General features: G+C 44.0%; 1 protein-coding gene across 8 annotated transcripts in view; it reads left to right on the forward strand.

Annotated features, from left to right (window-relative positions):
- The window catches only part of grm8a (glutamate receptor, metabotropic 8a), a 125,016-nt gene that overhangs the window by 74,982 nt on the left and 25,536 nt on the right, over nt 1–24,498 (forward strand). For 7 of the 8 annotated variants that reach the window (XM_061761478.1, XM_061761479.1, XM_061761474.1 and 4 more), the window contains exons 4-6: nt 13,146–13,281; nt 13,416–13,570; nt 14,419–14,556. In XM_061761478.1, the coding sequence (XP_061617462.1) occupies nt 13,146–13,281; nt 13,416–13,570; nt 14,419–14,556 (429 nt within the window). The remainder of the gene's footprint in view (nt 1–13,145; nt 13,282–13,415; nt 13,571–14,418; nt 14,557–24,498) is intronic. The other variant, XM_061761473.1, reaches the window with a different exon arrangement.

The following is a 24,498-nucleotide window of genomic DNA, read 5'->3' on the forward strand; positions in this document are numbered from 1 at the left end:
CACAAATACACGTGGCTCGTAAATGTTCATGTTCTCTGCTCCGAGCCAGAGAGAGGAAATATCCTCATCATACGTGAGCATGTTGCAAAGAGGAGGTTGTGTGCGTGTGTGTGTGTGTGTGTTTGCAGGTAATAACGCAAAGCCCGCTCTAGGGGTGTTGGGGGCTCCAGTGGCGTCCAGCTGGCTCTTAATGGCACGGCAACAGTCAGCCGTTCCCTCCAGCGCTGCCACTTTGTTCCCTCAGTTGTTTCGCGGTATCTTTTGCTCTCTCCTTCACTGTCACTCCTCCTCCTCCTTCTCCTCTCTGGCATCTGTGAGTGTGCCTCTCTCACCGCCCGCTGCATTTTGCATCCCCGCACAAAACCCCACCGCCATCATCTTTGCTCGGCTCCACCAATTTAAATCCCTACCTTTTGCTATTCCTCCCCCCACGTAATTTGCTTCCTCTGGCATCTTCACCCCTGCGCCCCCACACCCCAACTCCCCACCTACACGCCTCCCAAAACCCTGCCTGCCATCTCTCCCTCCTCTCTTTCCATCTTTAATCCCTGCACACTTTTACTGCCAGCCTGCAGGGCTCTCCAGTGCACAATGTGAATGTTTAATGAATCTTGTCTTTTACAATATCTGTCAAATCTACCTCCACTCTTCCACCTGTCCTCCTCCATTTCACAGCATCTCCCCCCACCCCGACTTTATTTACTGCCCTACAGCTACCCAGCTGGTTACAAGCAATAGGAGTCGCCCGAGGGACACCTGAAGTAAAAAAGGAAGAATTTTTTATGGGAAACCACATGGGAGAGGGTGGAAAATATGCTTTAGCGCATGATTGAGGGAATCTTGCTGCTTGATTTGTATATATGGTAAATTTGTCTACAAAGGTATGGGTGCAGCTGGTCACCTCCAGGAACTGGAAGAAAACATGCAGTTTATCCTCCCTTTGCAGCAGCAGGTTCCACTCCTTTGGGAAGCCGAACATTGATCCACTGTGGAGGCTGCCAATAAGACTTGGAATGAGTTTCTGATCAGCTTATTGATTCCATTATACTTTTTTGAAGGTCATTTTTGAAATGTTCAAAGACAGAACTGTGTCGTCATTGTGGCGCTACAGCGTTAAGCGGTTTCCACCATTTGTTTTCCTGACTGTTTGGGGTAGTGGCTAATACAGGGCCCAGTGACACACTATCAGTGGCCCGCACTATATAAGAACTTCAGCGGATTTGTTCGCGTCAGCCGTTATCTGCCGCAATTGCGAAGTGTAGTTAACCACCTAGCTATACCTAGACCGCAGAAATTCATCATTTTGTATGGTCTGCTGGTGTGGCCGCTTTAGAGCGCCTCATTGTCGGCCATGAGTGCGCGGACGACATGCAGAGAGAGACGGAAAAGCGAAAGAAGGAAAACAAAAAATGCTGACTTGACAGCCGGTGTGTGGCCCGGGTCTTTGGGCTGCTGTGGCCACTTTAGAGCGCCTCATTGTCGCTTTGTGGAAAAGCCCTGTGACAAACTGATGCATTCCCGCCACTAGAGGCTTTAAGTGGATATATATTCACGACTCAAACGTCATTTGTAGAAAATAAAGATGCTAGAGGAAGTAGCATCCATTTTCCAGGTTGTAGTACTGGTATTTGACCATTCAAATTTGGCAGGGTTAACGACTGTTCTCTGTGATGTTAAAAATTGACATTTATTTCCACATTTATAAAGAAAAACTGCTTAATTATATATACAGAAGTTGTTGCTGTGCAGGTCAAAATTTGTTGTTAAGAGCTTAAATGTCTGGCATGTTTCAGTATTCAACTGCACCATCTCCTCGTGGTGTTTTTTCCAGGGTGGAGTTGCACTTCAAATTCAAGGTTACAAAAGAGGTTTGTGTTGTTTGCCTTAATTTGCAACCTGAACATGCCACAGACTATCCAGACTTATCTTCTTAGATGTATTAATTCCACCTGACCAACCGGTGGCAGTCATCTGCGTATGCGCGTCCTGCAATATTGAGCTAAACATGTTTTTCATCTTAATTTCAGTGTGTTCATCACTAGTCTTCTCATGCATTCAGTCATTGTCCCACGATGCATTAAAATGTGGTCGGTCAACTATAGACTGCACGGAAATTGATCGAGAAGTGCAAATGTGGGGAGAACAGGATGAAAGTTATTAAAAAAATAAAAATAAAAATAAAAAAAAGTTAACATGAAAATGTTCCAAGGGGGGATCATTAAGATTAAGTATAACATGAAAAATGAGCTGAAAGATTTTATTTGGCTTTTTGTACTCTGCATTATCATAATTAATACAAATTTTTGAAAACGTTCAGCAGTTGGCCTTATACATTTCTATTTAGCGCTTACTAATCCTTAAGTAGAAAGCCAAATAAAGAGAAGTGCACTAATCAAGTCTGTAATTATATGCCACGTCAACAGCTTTTGGACTTTCACTGTGTGGAATTTGTCCTTCTGGTCGAAATACCTCAGGCTACATTTGAGCGCTGAATTAGTTGAGTCGATGGAGCGTTTTGTTGGCTGGCGGAGGGAGTCGCGCCTTACTTTTGTTCCTTTTCTTGCTGCAGTCGATAATTAAAAACAAAACTTGGGCTTGGGCTTTCCTTTCTTCAAGGAGCTTGAGGTGGTAATTACGTATTTTTAATACCTCAAGCAGGCAGGCCACATTGCGTTATGTAGCTAGCTAGATGGGTAGCTGGTGCGAGCACTAACATTTGTCCATTATCATGCCAGCGTTCTGTTGTTTCATCCTCTAAAGTTGTAGTAAACATTGGTTTCGTAAATGTTGACAACGGCGACGAAGGGAGGCGAAGCGTCATCGCAAGACGCAAGCAACCCTATTGGTCGAGTGCAACGGCAGATATTTAAATAAATAAATCAATCAATCAATAAATCAAACGTACTAGGGTTTTCATTTTGGCATCATAGGGCCAAATCGTTTGGTGGATTATTGACAAATGATGTGGGTTCCGATCTAGAAAATCATTTGTGATGGCAAATTGTCCCACTAACGTGGCTAAAATCTTGAAGTCTGATCCAGGCATTAACCTAAAGACCTAAAAAGAACTTTCTGCTTTTATTTTCTCCTGATATCTGATGACAGGCTGCACTTCCATGTCTCCCAAGTCGGAAGACAAATAAATAGTCTGACCTGATTACTTTGGGGGGAATTTAAGTCATTAGGATTGGAACTTGCAATGAGCGCTCGTTCCTAAATTGTCACAGAAAATTGCTCGGTGAATAATTTTTTTTTTTTTTTTTTTTGCATCTAAATTGGATTTTACCTCGGTTGTATAATCACAAGTGTGAAACATATCACAAACGGGTGTAAATTGTTCTTTGCCTCATTTGATAATCGGTGTGCAGTTTCAGATGCTGTGTTACTAAATTTACAATAGGGTTTTGCGGCTTTTGAAAGCCTTACCTGGTGCAACTTGTGTTGCGCTTTGGTAATAAGGGCTCACAAATAATAATCTATTGTTTCTGCATCACCGTCATTTCTTCATCGGCGTGTGGTGCATTCAAAGATGACTCCCTAACCGATCAGTTGCAGACAATTCCCGGGCTCCCTCACAGGATTCCTCCTCTTGAATGTCCGGACTCCATTGCCGGCGGACGCTCTGTCATCGTCGTAATTGAAAGAGAAACACTTGATACGCCAGCCGTGTCGATCTGTTGTGCACCAGCTTCGCTGTTAATGTAATGTTAATAGAACATTAGCCTCCCGAGGCCTCCACGTCAGCCCAGTGATGGAAAGCGCCCCAAGCCTTTCCTGCATGTGCTTAAAGAGTTTGTTGTTGTTTACGTCACACTTGATCTCTGGCTTATTTTGTATTTGTAATGTTTTTATTGACCGATGCAGATGGAGTGTCTGAAATAGATGTCTTTTTTCGCGCCCATTTGACACTTTATATGCACTACTCCAACTGCACTATGCGGCTTCATATATTGGTTTTGTAGCGCAAATACTTTATATATGGCTGGAAATGTTTTTTTTTTTTTTACAAAGATGGATGAAATGAACATGCAAATAAGTTTGCAAAATTAAACACTGACTAACTTTTTTTAATTACAAAAAAGTGGATTGTCCCCATGCAATTGAAACGTAAGAATAAAGAATTTAAAATACAATTATTTTACCTTCTATCCCAACTATTGTCGGTCCGTACTTTTATTGGTAAAACAACTACGACACCCAATACCAGGCTGCCATATACTATACTATTATATCCTCGCTGAGTGTGCAGTTTGGCAGATAGCGAACAGTTCTTCAATAAGCATAAACTTGTGCTTTGAAGCTTACAGTAAAACTAACACAAAATAAAGGGAATTGCCCGTTTTAAGCAAAACTCCGAGCTTTGTCTTGTAAATGTCTGCTAACTTAAGGCTGACTGGCTTTGGTGACAACTTGTGACTGCTGCTCTTGCGCTGTGCCTCGAAGAGTACACCGCCAAAGACCTAAAGGAAGGTGTGTGGCTCACGGGAAATGCATTAAGCAAGTTCAAGAGGGTCATTTAATGCAGCTGAAGCTGTCAAACAGAGAGAAAATGAAAGGATGAAGAGGAGCTGAGAGGTAGAGCATGCCTGTGTATATGTCAACAAGAGACTTATTGGAAGGAAGACTCTCTAACTAAAGGGGATATTGGCAAAGCATCATTCCCCCCTGGTACTGCTTGTATTCCTCTGCGCTTAGGTTCTTTCTGACAGCTTTAATCAACACTATAAGGTTTGCTGAGGTTTCATTGTAGAGTGTTGGTTGCGAGGGCCTTCTAGGACCTGATCGATAGATGTAATTTTTAGAGAGGGGAGGGGCGGAGGTAGATATTAGGAAGTCGATGGAGAGTGCTCAGAGGGAGGGAGGAGCACACGAGAAGGCAGACGTGCGGACACTGAGAGGAAAGACGGCGACCGAGAGCAGGATTAAAGACGCCAGGGCAAAATCGATGCCTGCGTACTGACACCCTTTCAAATCACGGTGTTTTGTGGCCACTTGATTGGCCCTGAGCCACATGGGGGGGCCCCACTGAGGAGCACATAAGAGTCATACTTCCTGGATTACTGGGTCAAAGAGCATCCAGGAGAGAGAGAGACAAATCACACTTGATGTTCTTTAATGGAGCAGGAAGCTTTCTACTTCTCACATTGTCCTCCAACTTTGTACTGCTTGAAATGCGCTGCCACAAGGGTTTCAGGTATAAAACCAACTTTTGAATGGCGAGGAGGGGCCACTATAAGACAGACAGACGGATATGCTGTTCATTGAGACGTCTCAGCTCATCAGTACGGCACTAATTAGTCAATCTATGCAGAGGATAAAAAATACATGACCGTGGGTACTGTTACATTGTCTGTCTACGTTTGTCCAATTGGTTGCTTGAAGGGTTATAGCACTGTAAAATAGATTCTATTTAGCATTCGCATTAAGTTAGCAAACTGAAAGGCTAAGCTATGGGGTTGTTTTAAATGCACGTAGTAATTGTCTTGGTTTTATGTGAAGTTAGGCAGTGAACTTCATCTGGGAGCGGCGATAAACAGCTTGTTAGCCTCGTTATTGGAGATTTTTTTCACTATTTGCCAAAGTGCTGCTTGTTGTGACGTGACTTGAGTTCACTGCCACCACGCAGTGCCCGCATCTTAAGTTGAGGCTCGCAAGTCAAAGTAAAAAAAAAAAATACAAAATAAATAAAAATCTGAATCGCAGCTTGTATCTCAAGGCACTGCTGTGTGTGTGTGTGTGTGTGTAAGAGAGAGAGAGAGAAAGAGACATTCTCTTGGAACACACTAAGAGGAATGGAGAGTAAAAACAAGGCCTCGCGGTGTCTTTGCAAATCCACATCGACTGTGACATTAGTGCTTTTTGTTATTGCACATGATTGCGTAATAGCTGAACCTGGCACTGAGCCAGCTATGCAAAAGAAGTTTCATCAACTTTGCTATTGTGCCCAATCTCCATTGTGCTACAGCTGGCAGCATATGTGGATTATGAAAATGAAGTGCCTCTTCCGTGCAGCGTGCTCCACGTTTGCCTGGGCAACGCCAGCTCGGAATTGCCATCGTGCCACATCCATTTCCTGTAGCTCGTATCATTTCCCCGTGACACAACCCGACTGGAGTGCTCCTCCAGCTCTAGTGCGGTCGGGGTGGCGAAATGCAAACGGCTGCAGAGGAGACGGCAACCTTTGTGTCATTTGGCAAGTACCGCGGGTCCATAGAAAAGCGCCGAAGCTCTCGGCTGAAGAAATAGTGCGACTGCAAGAAGCAGAGCCTCGGGCCAACGTGCTCAATACCTGAACAATACTTCATGCGCAAGGTGTATTGATCCGCTCCAATCTCTGCACGAGCTTTGCCGAAGCAGTGACGCATTAACAGGAGCTGGCAGTCATTATATTTACACTGAAGAAACCTGTATATTGTATGGGAATGTGTCAACACTGATATTGCCGGGTCCCTATGAAGTGAACATAAATATGCATTCTACCACAGAGGAAGATTGTTGACCCTGCCAAATTTGAATGTTTAATAAACTGGCAGAGTATATATGGAGTAAGGCTTCAGAATCGTGGAAAATCAAGCCATTGTCTCCGCTCTCATTTGCTGTGGGGGTTTCCGTTGGATGCGCTGAAATCATGTCCTGCTCAACCGTCAACAAATACAGATCTTCACATCCGTACATGCGAACTGTGAAAATATATCTGCATAACGCCTATGCTGTTACATTAACTGCCATTGGAGTCTTCAATTCATGTGTTGACACATTTCTCTCTCTGAAATGTTTTTTCTCATTCAGATGACATTTCTGGTGGTTTCTGATTTTAGTTTCCGAAACAGCCAATAGAGCAGCCTTCTGTGTGTGTTCTGCAATGCCACAGCAGTTGCCGCAATGGAAATAGGTCATGAAAAGCCCTAATGTTTTTGTATAAGAGCATGAAAACACCCACTCACCAAATGTAATTTGAAAAAAGAAAATGCTCACACTGTGCAACCGTCCCATCCATGTAAGGTAACCGTGGCGCTATATTAGCATAGCGTGCACAACAACCCCCGTTTGCGCCAGGTGTACAAGACCGTGCTGGACACACGCACATACGCGCACACACAAGGCGCATACCGGTAATATATTCCTCTCCATTCAAGCATGCTGTTTGCCCACACAGATGGTATCGGCAACAATAAGTTCTGTACAGTCATTGCTATTCACAAAGCATAATTGGAAAATTCTAATAGAAACAAATTACCGGCTGAATATTGGATGGACCGTCTGATCGGCCAGCTGCGCGCACACTGTCTCGACGTATCGGTGAGGGTCTGTTGAATATTTAATCCTAGTGTGCTGCGTCTTATTTGGCAAATGGCGTAATTGTCTCATACATGCAGGCGAAGGCAACTTCTTCATCGGCTCTTTGCGTGTTGCCGGGTGACCGATTTCAAGATGATGGATAATGATAAGCTGTTAAACGTGTGCGTGCTTGCATGTGCTCAAACAAAATTGTGACATACAATAATGCAAGTTTCTTGTGATGGCCTGGCCTGTAACAGCTGTGTGTGGTTTCGTCTCCGCATACTTGCAATAAATGACCGCATTTAGCGTAATGGAATACTCTCATCATTGAGTAAAGCACATTAGATTTGGTCAAACTTTGTCATTCTGCATCATATAGCTGTGATTGGTAGTTAGCCAGGTATTTTGGTCATGGTAACTGACCTAGTAATCTGTTTAAGAATGCTGTACAGAAAGAAATAAACACAATTTGTCTCCGCGAACGCACCTCACGCGGAAACATGACAGCAAGCCAGAATTAATTAAGTCAGTCGGATTTTTAAAATAATAATAATAATAATAATAATGTAGAAACAAAGAAAGGTTCCCTCCATCACAGTTTCATCTGCACAACACACAAACGGCTGCAAATAAGTTCAATGCGGAAAAAGTGCTAACCGTTAAAACTTTACGTTAAAGGCGAAACTGGTCACAGCCTGGGCTCGTAATGATCCCAGATCCTATAATGAGCGCATTACACGGTAAAATACAAAACACGAACAGAATATGAACACCTAATTTCCGACTTTTGTGGCCCATCAAAGAAACTCGACTCACCACTGTGCACGTGAAGCGGAGCAAGCAACCGGGGGCTCGTGTTGTCGCCTGAGCGGAGTTCGTCCATTTCGCAGAGCGTAATTTGCTCCCAGAAGGTACGTCAGGCTGGTCATGTGGTATCGGTGTCTACAGTATCTGAGAATTTTTACGAGTACCGATATTTTTCTGATGTACACTTTGGACACGATGCCGGATACCGGTATCGCCGAATCCCGAGTCCTACCCCAAACCAGCCCGTTCAGGCCACAAACAAGATGGCGCCAAGGCATTGTGATAATGTAACTTTAAATTTGCAACAAATGCCACACACACATTAGATAAACATCAATAGCTCTTTCGTGTCTCTCCCTAGCTTAATGAGAGTTCCAGTCGAGCGCCTTCATCTGGCCGGAGGTTAGCGGTCCCTGCCTGCGGGGACTTGAAGAGGCTCTGACGCTCTCCCGGCTGGTGTTTGTCCAGAAACTGCTGCAACATCTATATAGTGCCGTACATGCACATACTGGCACACGGCCTTAGTCCCAGGTCCAGGCAGTAATTGGATGTCTGATTACTGCCAGCTAGTATATGTGTGTGTGTCGTGTGTGTGTGTGCGTGCGTGTGCGTGCGTGTGTGCGTGCGCGCGCCCGTGTGTGTGAGAGAGCGAGAGAGAGAGAGAGCGTGCCAGTAAAGGAATTGCCTGAAAAGTAGAGAAATCTTCTCGGAGGGGAAGAAACGTAGGGTGTTGGAGCGAGAGGACATGTTCTCACTTTGTGATCTCCCAGCTTAACGTTGACCTTGTGCTTCTTATCTGTGCTCTGACATCCAATCATGCCTTGCTTATCTTCTCCCCCCTCACCTCATACATTTTAGTTTTCATCTTCTACTGTTGCCTCCTCATCCCTCCATCCCAACTCCCCCTTCCCATTGCCACCACACAGCCTTCTCGCCGCAATATCCCCCGTCCTCATCATCCAAGCTCGCCGTCTAGCTAAAGGAAAGCCTGCGGGGATTCTTGCCATTGATTGCAAAAAAGGGGCCGCTGGTCAGATGACTGTCGGCCACTGTCTGACGCCGCGCGGTCCGTCCACGTATAGACTGCATTTGTAAACTTAATTTAAGAATTCCATCTCGTTTACATGATGGCTCTCACTTCTATGTAGTGTTATTTGAGTCTCAGAAGACTGGGACTGGCCTCTAGAATTCTATGGTGGATGCCAAGACCACCTTGTTTGGGCTCTGCTTCTAATTGATGGCCCTTCAAGCAACTTGGTGTTGAGGGGGGACGTGCATGAAATGAAAATCAGAATGACTTGCATGCGATGAAAGTGCACAAGTACCAAACAAATCAATCCTCTACCCATTTCATGGTCCTGACGGATTGAGCTTGACATCTAGTGTGTAGTCACTTCTTTCTGAAAAGAGAAAAGAAACTCACCTGGAGCTAATGCAGCTAACCCTATCCTACACTGGACCCTCACCCCCAAAAAGGCAAGCCAGATCAGGATTTATCACGTTTCAAAAGCCGATGACCAAGTTCACTTCCTGAACAAAACTAATACATGACCAGTCGTTTACAGTATGCTTTTCCTCACAGTGGTTCTGGATATGTCAGGCAACACGAGAGCCAGCATAAACTCTGTGTATAATGTTTGATACCGTGTAGTAGCGCACAGTGGCGTGTCTCTAAAGGAGAGGCTGGAACCAGTTTGAAATACCACACTCAAACAATGGTCAATAAAAGTAGGTGCCCACCTGGCTCACGTCAGACCTCAAGAAGTGCCGACTTGAGAGCTAGACTCTTCGACTCGTGGTGACGACAGACCGGCCAAATTGGCGTGCGCGCACCGTAAACGCACAGCGTATCGGATAGCAGATGTTAAACCTCCAACTGTACCGCAAACTCATTCCGTCAAACACTCGACAAAGTTGAAAGAGGTCCGTATGAGATTCAATATCTCTGGCTATTGATGTATTTAAATATCAGTACAGTAGAATACTGCCAAGCCTGTCATCTCTCTTAATAAATGAAGATGGAGCCAACCCCTAAGATGTAAATTGTTGACTTTTCTTTCTCGTCTCAACTATCAACTTGACGACAAAAAGCAGCCACTTTTATTAATCGCCGTCAATGTACAACAAACTGGAACCATTTATTGAGGTATGGACTCATTGAAGTTGGATAATTTAATGTAGTGAAGGATGATTTGAAATGTTGGGTGTCTGTAACGTTTGAACTGCAAAATGCATTTTCACCTCAGGTCTGTTTGGGATTTGCGATATCTTAATTTGACATGTCCACTGCAGGCAACGAGGCCTGTATCTTTTGAGTCATATTTTAATTAAAGGATGTACATTTCCATGGGAAGAGGGTCCTTGGGTGTTTTTTAGTGATATGCAAGCCAGGGAAGATGTTTAAACTCACTCGGAGCAGCAGAACATGTTTGCCACAAACCTTAATCCACAAAAACCTGAAATTGAGTCAGAGTTTGGACACACAACAAGCGCAATGTACGTCAACGCACTCCTGGAGAAGCGCACAGAATCTCAATCACATGAATCATTGATTGCTAAAGTCCACGCTGCAGCGCCCCGAGCAATGGACATAAAGCAGCAGCACATTTCAGAATTTTAAAGGGGCGGCAGCGAGGGGAGAGCTTGTCATAACAGCGTTTCTGTCACTTGTGGGCGGGTTCATCAAAGAGCGACTAGCTAAATTCCCGAAAGCCATTCATTGTCTCGGTGTTGCGGGCGAAGTCGCACACCTCGTATAAGGCCTTCTTAACAATAGACCGTTGATTGCAATGACTTCTTTTACTCACTCCCATGTCTGTGTCGTGAAAATGTACTTGTTTTAGTCTGGTGGGGACGGGTGCAAGTGTCGCCTCCAACATATGAATGCCCGCGAACAGGTCGCTTTCAAGCCCGCACACGGGCCAACGAGTTGGCAAATTAACAGACACAATGTGGCTAAATTACAATGTAGTCACAATCCATTCCCCACTGAAGCCTCAGTAATCGGGTGATTAGAGATAAGCTAAGAGCTTGTGGTGCTCCACGGATGCAGAGCGCAAATAATTCAATCATCCTGTTCCTGACAAAAGTGAGACAACTGCTGTGAGCTTTTGCATGGGCTAATATAGTGGCTTGTACTAGGACAAAGCTTAATGTGAAAATACTGTACTTGGAATAGGATGCTTGTCTGACAGTTTTACACCACTAAGAAATGTTATTTATTTTAACTTATTTATCCAGGTAAGGCAATTGAGAGCAGATTGTCATTCGCAATGCCGACCTGGCAGCAGACAGCACAGTAAAACGAAGCAAAATAAAAGGAAATACTAATACAAAGACAACAAACTACTTGGTGATATAGTTGCATACTATGTGGATGAGGAAGCAGAAGCTTTCAATGCTAATTGCAATTGTTTCCACAACCTCACCGCGTCCAAAACATTTGCCGTCGCGTTGACTCTTCCCGGATACCTTTGTGATCGACGCACCTCGTCACAAATGAAGACATTCATCATCCGCGCAATCTGCACGGAAAACAAAACATTTATAATCAACGCAATATGTGGTGGGGGGGAACGGTTCCAAACACATTACAAAAGCCGCTTTGTTTCTTGATTTCGCGAACCCTTTCAAATCACGTAAGCTTGGAGCAGATTGCTTAGTTACGAAAATTTTAACTCGTAAGCAATTTGATTAAAAACACAGATGTAGTTTGTAACATTGAATAACAACTATGAGGTAAAAAGTATCCTACATTTGTATTTGAAGGTCATATCGCTTACTGTCTAAGGACCCTTTTTATTTCCCATCAGGCACGTAAGAAAGACAGTCGGTTTTTGTCCAGTAACTCTTCTCTCGCCAATGATGATAAATGTTTGAGGATTTAGACGCACTTTGGTATTCCGGTTTGTCTGCGACTTAATTTGATGTGTGGAAAGTGTGCGCTGCATGCGGACAGTTACTGATGATACAAGTCAAACAAACTGGCTTAATCACTTCTAAACCGCTCCAAGGACAACGCCGAACGCACCAATGCTCCTGCATGTGTGCGTGTGTCTAATACCGCCCATATTCTTGCAATGCAAGCCCATGAATACAAAAGTGCACGTCAAGTAGGCGATTATCCTCAAAAGTATTCGGAGGAAGTATTTGCTTTTAGTATTCAGGTGTCGGCGCCTGCACACAATATCATCACTCGGAACCATCCCGGGAGGCTTTGAGTTGGTGGACGCTAATGAATATTTGCACGCACGTGTTCGCGGGCCGTCATGCGTACGACTTGCGATTAAGAGAAGTGGCGCGGCGAAGCTGACACTGTACACATGCGCAACAAATGGCCTCATTCAGCAGCACAAACAAACAAGATGGAAGACATGGAGATTTGCGCACAGGTTGAGAATGTGGCAGGCTTAATGTGCCACAGAAATAATCCGACACCAACGCGCACCTTCACACCTTGATCTGGGCTAATGATACAATAAAAGGGAGCTAATAAAACAGCCTAAGTATGACATGTACAAATACGTCAAATATGATTTGCCTTATTGTTATCGCTGGCAATGGGAAAGGGGGAAAAAATGGTCGGCATTATATGGCACGACGTTGGAGAGCGATGTAGTTATCTTAGAAGAAATGTCCCTTCTTGTGGTGTGAAAGAACTGCTGACTGAAACCAAAGAAGCCGCTCGTCAGTGTTGTGCCACGCGCCTATTCAAAGGCTACGACATTCTGTTCAACATTTGCGGATGACCATGACCTGGATGAGTTAGAATCTACACAGACAGTAAGCACTATAATGTTGCCGTTTGTTTGCCATTCATTAGGAAGCAAGTTGTTCTGGCTTGGCCTACTGCTTCCCTGTCTAGAATTTCAAAGCACTGTATTTTTGTCCTTCATATATTGGTTTCTGAAAGTGAACTATGAATGGAAAAGCTTACGCCCAAAAGCCTTTTTAAAAAAAAAAATAAAAAAATAAAAAATAAAGTTTAAATGTTTTTTTAAATGAATAAAGCAAGTAACCTGTTCAATCAAGCATTGTTTTCCCTCCTTTGGTCCCAGGTGGAGTTTGCATCGCACAGTCCTTGAAGATCCCAAGGGAGCCGAAGCCAGGGGAGTTTGACAAGATCATTAGACGCCTATTGGAGACCTCCAACGCCAGGGCCATCATTATGTTCGCTAACGAGGACGACATACGGTACGTGCTGACTTCCGACAAGTGTCCCGCTGTCTCCGCGCCCACTCAAATTTTTGCTTTTGTAGCCATTTGTTTGACACCTCACACCTTTTTTCCATTTTGTGGGTAAGATAGTGTGCTGCCTTCATCAACAGGCGCGTTTTGGATGCAGCAAAGAGGAACAACCAGACGGGCCACTTCCTGTGGGTGGGCTCCGACAGCTGGGGCTCCAAGATCTCCCCCGTGATTGGCCAGGAGAGGGTGGCAGGGGGAGCCATCACCATCCTTCCCAAGCGAGCATCTGTGGACGGTGAGTGTGAGAAAGTAGCGAGCTGAACATTTCTTAAGTTGTTAAAAATTCATCTCAGATAGGGCTTTCTATTAGACCTCAGACGCTGAGAGGGACACAAAGGCAACAACCTAGGAAATGAACACAAGGAAGACGGATGAGGAAATCTGTGTTGGTCTCTAAGAGGAAAAATCAAATCAGGAGCTACGGCCCAGAGCAGTTTGGGGATTTGGCCGCCTCGCTTAAAAGCGCTTCTCCGCTGCCGAGGCCCAAACTTCGGTCACCTTCGGCTCCCTTCCGATCCCAGGGCCAGGTTTTTTTTCCAGACAGTCTAAGCTAGAAAGGGTCAAGCTTTGTCTTAAACCTAACAATGTCCAAAGCATTGTAAATTGCACATCTTTGATATTTTAGTTTCTTACTAATCCTATCAACCCGGTCGGTCAATCCCGTCTTCCGCGAGTAAAACTCCCGCCGCGTTCCAGAGGAGCTCCGCAGGTGCATTACCCTGACAGCCGAGGAGATTAATGAAGGCAGCTCTTGTCAGCGTTTACCACAAGTCAAGCATGGCGCAGCACGTCTGACGTCAGTCTGATGCACTCCAGGGATTTCGCCGCCCTCCACAGTTGGTTTCACTCACACTCCGACGGTGTCCCAGCGGAGTGAGCTGTCAATGGATCTTTGCAGTTTTGCAGGAATGTCTGTGGGGGATGCATTCGGGTCTTCTATCACCACGCATTTCTAGTCTAACATGGACAGAGCTCATTAAAAAGCTTCATTGTGATATAGAAACCTAAATACCAGCTAACCTCAATGGCACAGCTCGTCAGTCGAGCGTGTCGCATCATTAATAGTCTTTGATGTTCTCACAGCCTTTGACCGCTATTTCCGGAGCCGCTCCCTTTCCAACAACAGACGGAACGTTTGGTTTGCCGAGTTTTGGGAGGAGAACTTCAACTGTAAGCTGGGCATGCACGGTAAACGACCCGGCATCCTTAAGAAATGCACAGGTAAGACACTTCCGCACCGGCGTCTTTTATATGGGCACTATGAGAATTTGAACACATTAGCCATTAATGAATGGGCTATTACGCATTTATCATTCACTGGCGCTGTTTATATTCAACTGGAATTCAACAGTTACTGCCACCGAGATATATATTCGTCAAGTACGTTTTTCCAACAGGTAGGCGTGGAACAGGGTCTCGCCCAGGTTGTCTTTGAAATTCAGTTTTGTAAATAACTTTAATGACCAAGTGATCCCGGTAGATGGCGTCATTGCATCTCTTTGGATTTGAGTAGAAAAAGATTAGGTGATGAATCTCGGCTTGTCACGTCAATTGTGAGGGAGAGTATGTAATACGGTGTAGTTAGTAGAAAGTGTGTCGCGGTCGTGAGAGAGAAATGGGGGAAATGTTCACGCAGCGAACGACAGTCCCCGTGTAAAAATGCCACCGGTGTTCAACTCGAGCCTAGCAGTGAGTCAGCGTCGCTAATGACACCTGATTTATTTATATATTTTTTTCTTTCCCCATTTTGTGTCAGTTTTTCCCCCATTTTTTTTCTTTTTTGGGGGTGGGAGGGGAACCAACCCTGAAAAAGCTTATTGGCAGTATCTTACGCAATAGCCATGTTGTCGTAAGTTTGTTGGCATCTGCGCTTCGACCTGAATTTTCTGCAGTCGTGTCAAAACGCTTGCAGCTTATTCCAGACAAAGCCAAGCACCGGAACTGAGGTGGAACCCATCTGTGCTGACAAGCTGTAGCTGTGTGTCATTACATGTGACTATAGCTCAACTCAAAGTGCCTTAAAGTACAGTCAGCAATGCTATCCAATGCGTCTTTATGACTCACTGTAATATCAAGCGTAAATCCTGTTCCGTGCGTGCGTGCCTCACAGCGGGTATCCCCGTCTGACGGCCGCCATTAATTCACGTAATTAGGTTTGTAAGGGCTGCGACTCCCATTGACCATCCATTACTTGCCGTGGCATTTGTGCAAGCGGGCGAGCACGTGTCGAGGGCCCCGATGTCGGACAGCCGAGTCCATTAATTCCAAGCGGCGGAGTTTGCGACCTCCGGATCATCGACTCACGGAAGCCAATTGGCGGGGCCCTTCTGCTCAAGGTCACCGCGGCGACACACCTGATGGCGAGCATATGGAGAAATGGCCATGATTTATTATTGCCTGAGGGAGAAGCACACTGAAACACACTGTCAATAAGTGGAAAGAGAAGAGGTACTATGAAACAGAATCCATTTGATTAATAGAGTAAAAAAAAAAAAGACAATTACATAGCGGTACCTTGACTTACAAGCTTACAAGTGTTCGACTGCTCTCAGTGGCGTATCATCGTCAGGGTAGAGAAAACATCACCACGGGATCTGCCAACACGACAGATGTCAGGCGCATTAATTTTTGATATCCCCCAGGTCCCGTCACAAACATTGCACCCACCTACCTGTCACCCTCACTAATCCCATCATGCTTTGCCACAGGGGCCGTAGAAAGTCAAGTGGAGACTTAATGTGTCCAGCGCGGCCCATCAAATCATTTTTACATGAAAGCTTCTCGCTCGTATTTTGTGGCATTTTGTAAAGTAGCACTGTAATTGGTAGAAAAGTGAAGACAACGCAACTCTGTTTGGTATTTAGTGTGAATTTGGCGAACAAAAGTTGTATCATTCGTTAAAATAGATGTTTTCTTCAGCGCTTCCAACTGAGTGATTTTGAAAAGCATTTGTCAAGGTGCGGCGTTGAGAATGACGTGCGTGCTATGTCACCAAAATGTACAGAAGGCAGTGTTGTCTGCTGCGTTAATGGGAACAATAACTCCTCACTTAGAGGTCATTCAGCAACACTTAATGGAGGGGGGGAAATGACAATTTGGATTACATCCATTGCAGTCGTGCCTTGAGATACAAACGACCTGACTTGAGAGTTTTTAGAGATGCGGCCTGTTTTGTTTTGCTTTTATTTGTGCGTGCAAAATTGAGATGCAAGCGCTGTATGGTGGCAGTGAACTCAACTCAATTCACAACAAGCAGCACTTTGGCAAATGGTGAGCAGTTCTTCAAAAAAAGTGGCGTAAAGGTGTTGGCCTCTCCCAGTTTAAGTTTACTGTCAAAATACACATCAAACGAGAACTGTGTTGTGTGTTGAAAACAACCTCACGGCCACAGCTTACTTACCCTTTAGTCTGCTAGTTTCATGCTAATGATAACACAATGGAAACACCACGTATATCATCCGTCAATTTTCTAATACCGCTCATATATACATATTTAACCTTTTAAGCAACGGCTATTTGAACAAAAGGCGCAGCAACAAATAAGACTATAAAAGTACTCAGTGATGTTGTCTTTATCCTCTGCGAGGAGCTGAGCCTCCATGAACAGTATATCCGTATGTCAGTCTTATACTGCCCCCAGGTGGCCGCGCACCAGGAGGAGCAGCAAAATGACTTCAATTGATGCAATGTGTGACAAAGGCTTCTTTTTTATTCTATTTGCCATTAATGTATGTTTTTAGAAAGTACAATATTTATTTGTATTTAAAAAATAAAAAAAAATAGTTACATTTGTTTTTGGGGGAGGCTGGAAGGGATTAATGGCGTTTCCATGCATTTCAATGGTGAGAGATTTGAGATGAGATTGATTAGATTTGCTAGCATGGTTTCAGAACGAATTAAACTCTTATTTCAAAGCACCACTGTATTTCATCACGATTCTTAGTTGTCAAGTGATGCTTCCAAATTTGTAGGTATGTCTTTGGCAAGAAGATCCATGCTCCCATCAATCACCGGCACTACCAGTGTGGATGCTGTGTGCGTGCCGCACACTCTAAATTAGCTGCAAATCAAGCGTGTGCTAACGAGGTGTATGGAGGGGAGCGGGCTTATCGGGCTATGAAAGCCTCGAACTGAAGCACTGAGACAGATGGCCATCTCCAAAGACAATGATAGCGACACATGCACAGACTCGCATTTGTCGTCGCCCCTGTGAGCTCAAGTGCCATTTAGCCGCCGCCAAATTATCTTTTGTCATAGTCCCGTCGAGGACGTGCTTACTTTGCTTCCTTCACATGCGATTGATGCGGAAGGCGCCGCCACGCGTGCCTGGATGGAGCACGCGTGCGCACAGGTTGAGTGTTTGCTTTATGCTTTGATGTTGGAACATCCCATCGATCACTACAGTCGTAAACGCCCACGTACACACCGAAATGTCTTGGGAGGGCTTTCAGGAGAGTACAAATGGATGTACACTGGGCTCATATAAAGTCTACACACAACCTGTTTAAATGTCAAGTTTTTGCTTTATAAAATCATAAAATAAAAAAAATTAGACCAAAGTACATCATTCCTGATTTAAAGTCCCTTTGATTAACCCCAACTAAAGTTCAGCTGTGCAAGTAGTCTTTTTTTACAAGTCACGGTAGAGCAGAGAGCTTCCACATCATCTGAGGGATCTCATTCAAAGGCATCAATCCAGAGAAGGGTACAAAAGGATTTCCAAGGCATTAAAAATACCATGAAACACAGTGAAGACAGCCATCATCAAGTGGAGAATATATGGCACAGCAAATACCAATGCCAAGAACAGGATATCCCCCGCAAAATTGATAAAAAAGACGAGAAGAAAAGTGGATCGGGAAGCTGCCGAAAGACTGACCCCAACATTGGAGCCGCAGGAGTTTTTGGCAAGTACTGGCTCTATACGTGACAACAATCTATCCCGTATTCGTGTCGGGGCTATGGGATAGGGTGGCAAGACCTATCTTACGTCGGGGGGGAAAAAAAAGTACTTAATCTCCCTAACCGAAGTCCAGAAGTTATGTTTGGCGCAAACACCATACCTACAGGGAAGCACGGTGGTAGCAGCATCGTGCTTTGGGGCCGTTTTTCTTCAACTGGGACTGGGGCCTTAGTCAAAGTGGAGGGAATGTCAGGAAAAGCGTACAAGAACAGCTGAACTTTATTCGGTGCGAAACAAAAGCACGTGTAATGTTGGCAGGATGTGATGGATTAATTCTGAACACTATGGATATTGTAGTTCCAAAATAGATGTATATAGTATTGGTATGTTATGGACACGATTCTTGTATTCATGTTGTCATTCTGAGTGTCGTTTTCCTTGCTGTCTGGGTTGTTCAGCCCTGGAGTAAAGACTCAACAAATCGGTTTTATCCCACTAAAACGATGGTTGAGTCAAAGTGAACTTTATTGCTAAATCATCACAAGAGGTATTTGTTGTAAATTGCCCCTTCTCTTCCACGTCCCAAGGCTGTTTTCTCACTGCACCGATTTTGCTTTATTTGTATACTCCCTTCATGTACCTCCACTTTTCTCAATGTGGCATCTCCCCATCCGGCTGTTTAGATTGTGTTGCGCCACGCCCTTTTTTTGCTCTGACGAATGCGCGTTTGCGTGGGATGGCTGGCTGGCATCAAACAGGCGATCCCTCAGCGTGACATTCCTGTTTGCTAGCTGACAAGCGGCGAAGCAAGCGAGATGTAACGGAGAATAAAGTTAAATGGAAAACACGGGGGGGTGTAAACACAGCCCGATTCAGCATAATATGAATGACTCATGAATATTTGATTGAAGCTCTTTGTATCTCCGGTAATATATACCCATAAGTCATGTCATATATATTAAATGCTTACGTCAGGATTGTGGCATTCAGAGCAGTGAATTCCAGTCTTTTGGACACCTCCTGCTTATTTGCAAATTTTGTCGTGGAGATTAGTCACTGAGGAATGTCAGCCTCATGTAAAGATACAAATCACACCCATAAATTACCCCTCCACCGATCTTTGTGTAACCTTGAAGTTTCATAACACCCCCACGAGGTCTGCCAACTCGACGGGTGTCGGTTACCTTTTATGGGTGAATGCCCCCGGTGAATTATTTGAATACAATAATACATACCATGTTAACATAGTCATCTACTTGAATGACTACATGGCTTCAACTGTTTTTAATTCCCTTTCTTGGATTACACTTCTGCAAAAATACTTTTTTTTTTGTATTAGTCAACATATGGTTTTGTATGACTCAAATCCCTTCAGACTTGCTATTGTGTCATTTATTTTTGGAAACCCTGTCAACTGTCTTGAGTACTGTCAGAAACCCGATGTGCGTGTCTGGCCTGCATTCCTCCCCCTTTTGTTATGCTATCCACAACCCTCCACGCATAAACTCATTCACTGGCCGAATGATAGCAAATTATTTTACACACGGTTCCTAAACAAAAATGTCACTAATGATGCAATGTATTCTTATTTATGTGACGTATCGATATATTTCCTCAGTGTCACCGTTTAATTACTTTGAGCTGAATCTTCCTCTGATCCTCATCTATTGTTTTGCGATTGATTATTCATTTTTGGTGTGGCATGTAAGCTTGGACGCTTCCAGCCACAGCTTGTGTGTGTGCGCGCACTACAAGTCAAATAGAAAGTAATAAAAGTTTAGGTCTTGAGGTGTGTGCGGGCATGCAACTTGCCAGCCTGTCATGAACTTGACATCTCCGGAAAAACCAATCACCGTAAAGGTATTCATGACCATTTCAAATGATTGTGTGTGTTATTCGGAAGATTGGCCACTTTAATTCCCCTTGTATTTATTCCTAGTGGGTGTGATAAACAAAAAAGTGGTGTGTATATTTTTTGACTCGGGGAGGGGGGTGTAAAGCAGCTTAATTTAATGGGCCAAAACGGAGGCGGTGTGAATTGAATTTGCGCAGCTAAATGATGTTTAATTAAGGAGCTGGTTCAAATCATTGGCCGGCCTGTCATCCGTGCAGCCATCAATCACATGCGGTTTGCACGCCGGTCCATAAAGTCATCCATCAAGGTGCTGCCGCGAGTCAGTGTTCTTCAATCGGCTTACTTAACTAAACCCAATTTAATGGCGCCGTGTTGCATTGAAAGCAACGCTGGCCACAGTAGCAGAACAATGGATTATTCACCGCTTACAGTATTTACGGGTTGGTCTGTTTGAATGGAATTGACAAAGTTGTGATTTTTGTTTTGTTGTTTGTTGGGTTTTTTTGTTTGTTTTTAAGGAAACGTGCACACTTTAAAAGTGGAGGTGTATCTGTCTATCAGGTTATTGGGTTGAATCCCACCTGGGGATGAGAAACTTGTAAAAATTGGGAATCCTTTGAGTCCCAAGTACTGCAGTCGTGCCCTCGAGCAATGCAATGAAGTACAGGAAAAACAAATTGAATAAAACATGGTTATCTTTAATTCCGTCACTCCTTGACAATAGCCAACATTGTGTTGACAAATACACAGTGGATTCAATTGCATCTCAAATCATATTTCCCCATTAAAATGAAGGGAAATGCCATCAATCAAAACTGTAATGTTTTTTTAATGAGGAAAAATAGTACTCTATATTTTACTTAATAAAAATGTACAGTCATGAGATGATTAAATAGAATGCAAAGAATTCCGCAGTTTTTGTCACTTTTGCACGAATTCAATGGATATAGTGTGTTTCTTGGCCACCTGGGGGCAGTATAATGCAGGATATGGGCATAGATCGAGACGGTCACATCTCAGTCAGCCGCAGTAATATTAGTTGTTTGCAGAGAATATATGCCTGTGAGTATTGTTACATCAGTATACGTCTTGCTGTGTTCAAATATTCGTTGCTCGAATGGTTAATACACCGCAACGCTGATGCTATTGGTTCGCCCGTTTATAGCGTTTTGCATTGTTTGTTAGCATTAAGCTAAACGGAATTGAACCAAGGCAAAGCTACGTGCTTGTTTCAAATACAGGTGTAATTTTCTGTTTGCTTTGACTATAAACTTCAACTGAGAGTGGCAAACGCCTTGAAATATCTTTTTTGAAGAATTGTAGTCACATCTCAAGACATCGCTCTAGGTACTTTTGCCTATATAATACTTAAAAAAAAAAAAAAAAAAAAAAAAAAAGATGCAATCATCAGGCAACTTTCATTAAACATTGGAAGCTCTGTGAATACTAACCATGATACTCATTAAAAAACCAGAACCAGATTAGGTGTTTAGCCAAACACTTTTTTTGTTTAGTTTTTTGTTTTTTGCCCGAGGCATTGACCACACACTGAATGACTAGCACGTCAATAGGAAAGAAACGACACATTTAATCACAAAATGATGGAACGATGGCCTTAAGGCAGAAAGAGGTGAGATGTTCGTTTGTGTCCTTGTGCCGAGTTCAGCTCTCGGGTCTCCTCATCGTGCGTCTTCATTGAGAGCGAAATAAAATTTGTGGAACGATGCAATAGCTTAAGACAAAGACATACCATGCGCTCTGTTCACCTATCACTTTTTATTCTTGCTATTCCTCACAAAGATGTATGAATATTCCATATACTGCATTCTAAAAAGGATGTTGAGCATTAGCTTGGGTCTCTACCTTGGATTGGAATTGTTTGCGTTGGATGCAAAAGTTCACCTTTAGAGGTCTTGTCATAATAGGCCCTTTTTGTTGACGCCGATAGCAGCTGGGTTCATAAATATCCACTTGGATTCAATAGATTCAAATCAGACACTCAAGATTTGAAAACACAGAGAAATGAAAGTTGGAGGCATTTTGTACAGTTGTCAACTTCACCTTTGGACAGATGTGACGTGCTTTTTAATAAACCGCCGCAAGCCGGTGTCCCGCATTTAGTATCCACGTGCGTTACATGCGCGGGTAAAGCGAACTCACATTTGTGACAATTTACCAGACGTGACGAGCTGCTACTGGGCTGCAGACAGCGAGAAGAGGGCTGCGCAAAAACGCGCACACCTGATGCAATCCCTAGAAACGGTGGCTTTCCCCCACACTGGCGTCTCTCATAAGGGCAACCCTCATTTAGCCGTCTCCAGGCACTATTGCGTTTTCTTGCAAAATGCCGATGATGCACTCGCTCCTCGCTCCAGAGAAATTCTCATTGGGTGACATTACGGCGTGCGCACGGCATGCTCAAAGCGCAATGTTCGCATCGCGGCGCGCGCACGGCTGCTGGGAACTATAGCGATAACAAATGGCTACAATTTGTTACTTTCACGGCTCGCTTTGTTTGTCGAGGTCAGATTAATTGGACTTGTCCAGTCAATTTGATTACTGTGGCTTACTGTGCAATTTTGATCGTCTCCTTCACGTGTATGTCTGGATTATACTGCCCCAAGGTGGCCATGGCGCTCACACTAGAAGCAGAATGTCCATTTGAATTGAAGCAAAAAATGTTTAATTTCCTCATTCTATTTTAATGATGTCATTAATGTAGGCTTTTATAAAGCACAATCTTATAGTATGCTATTTTTCTTATTAGCAAAATACATTACAAACAGCGAAGTTTGTCGCTAGAAGTGGACCCGATTGGTACACTGGCCGAAGCCGTTGACGAAATCCATTGCGACTCCCGTTACACTCCCCTATTACATACTTGTGTTCCCGTCCAATGCTGCTGATCACATTCTATAATCTGCGATGAGTTTGGAAAGCCAAACTTTTGGGTGATCGTCATTGCAGCCAACAGGCAGCAAGTGTGTTGCTCTGGTGATGGAAAGCTGCGCTGTCCAAGATAATGACAGCCATGTTTTGTGCGTGGAAGTCACCAAATGAATGCCTCGTTCGGTGTTATTTATGGACTATTAGGGTAATTGGCTTTTCGATTACGTCACGTCGCTCGGCGGCCAGCTCGAGCACCTTTTGATGATTTGTCGAACGATGTTTTGGAACGCTTTGTTTCCAGACCCAATTACGGTTCTGCCGTCTCTTTTATTCAGAACAAATGAGCCACTCGCTACAGTACAGATGTATGCTTCTCAATTGCTGTGTTGCGGATTACAATCGTGAACAATATTGCACTCTGCCCGCTTGACTCGCGACGATAAACGCGGGCGGCTAATGCGGCTATGTGAGGCAGTTGTGACAAAAGGCCATATGGCCTCTTGTTGGAAATTTTTGTTGCCAGTGTACATTCTGAAAAGGGGAGCAGTAAGTGGTAAAAATTGCTCTAAAATAACATCGATAGGCAGTGGCGGTCGTCTCCTACAGAGGGTTCTTCCACAACGGGGGCCGCACATTATGCGCATGCCAGAAAGCGCCACTGTCATTGTGCGATGTTTTCTTTGGTCTGTTGTCAACGGACTTCAAAAGCTAAGAGGAAGATGATGGAGGGGAAAAAATGGGGAAGAATCCAAATGAAATCAAACCTTTTGGCAATTTACTGGTAAGTTTGACCATCCATGTTTGGCCGCTTTAAGAGAACATTATCAGAATCCCCTTGAGCGATGCACTTAACTCGAGAACCATCCCTGGGGAGGCTTCTTAGTGACGCAAACGGAGGTTACGCAAGGCGTCCTTTTCCTTTTGTTGACGTACTATATCCCCTAAAATGCTCAGGCTCATGCACTGTGCAAAAGGCGTGTTTTATGGCTTCAAACCACCTGTAGCTTTATTTTTTTATTGCCCTGCATACAATGACATGCATACAAACCACGTCGAAGCCATAGAAAACCGGCAACTGGATTCCGTTTTCTGGACCCCATTAATGCCTCGTAGACGCTCGTATTGATCGAAGGGCCTCTGCTATTGTTAATGCATTTCTGTTCAGATGACTTTTGATTTTGTTTCCCGAGGTGGCTACTTGCTAAAAAGAAAAAAAGAAAAAATAGGCTGTGAGGAGAACAGGGTTGAAGAGCACAGTGGAGGAGAGAGAGGATTGCCATTGTAGCCTGAAATTGGTGATAAAGTTAAATGTAAAAGAAATGAGAGCTGTATTGAATTCGAATGGTGTTTAAATGTGTTTCTGGTGTTATGGTGACCTTAGGGAACTACATTAAAACTACATACAGTGGTGACTTGAGATGGATTGAAATCCCATTAATCTGTTCCAGCCCCCCCCCCCCCCCCAAAAAAAAACTAATTCTGTGTTTTAATAAGAAAAATAGCCATTTTTATATTG

This window comes from Phyllopteryx taeniolatus, chromosome 22 (genome assembly GCF_024500385.1).
Source record: "Phyllopteryx taeniolatus isolate TA_2022b chromosome 22, UOR_Ptae_1.2, whole genome shotgun sequence".
NCBI lineage: Eukaryota > Metazoa > Chordata > Actinopteri > Syngnathiformes > Syngnathidae > Phyllopteryx > Phyllopteryx taeniolatus.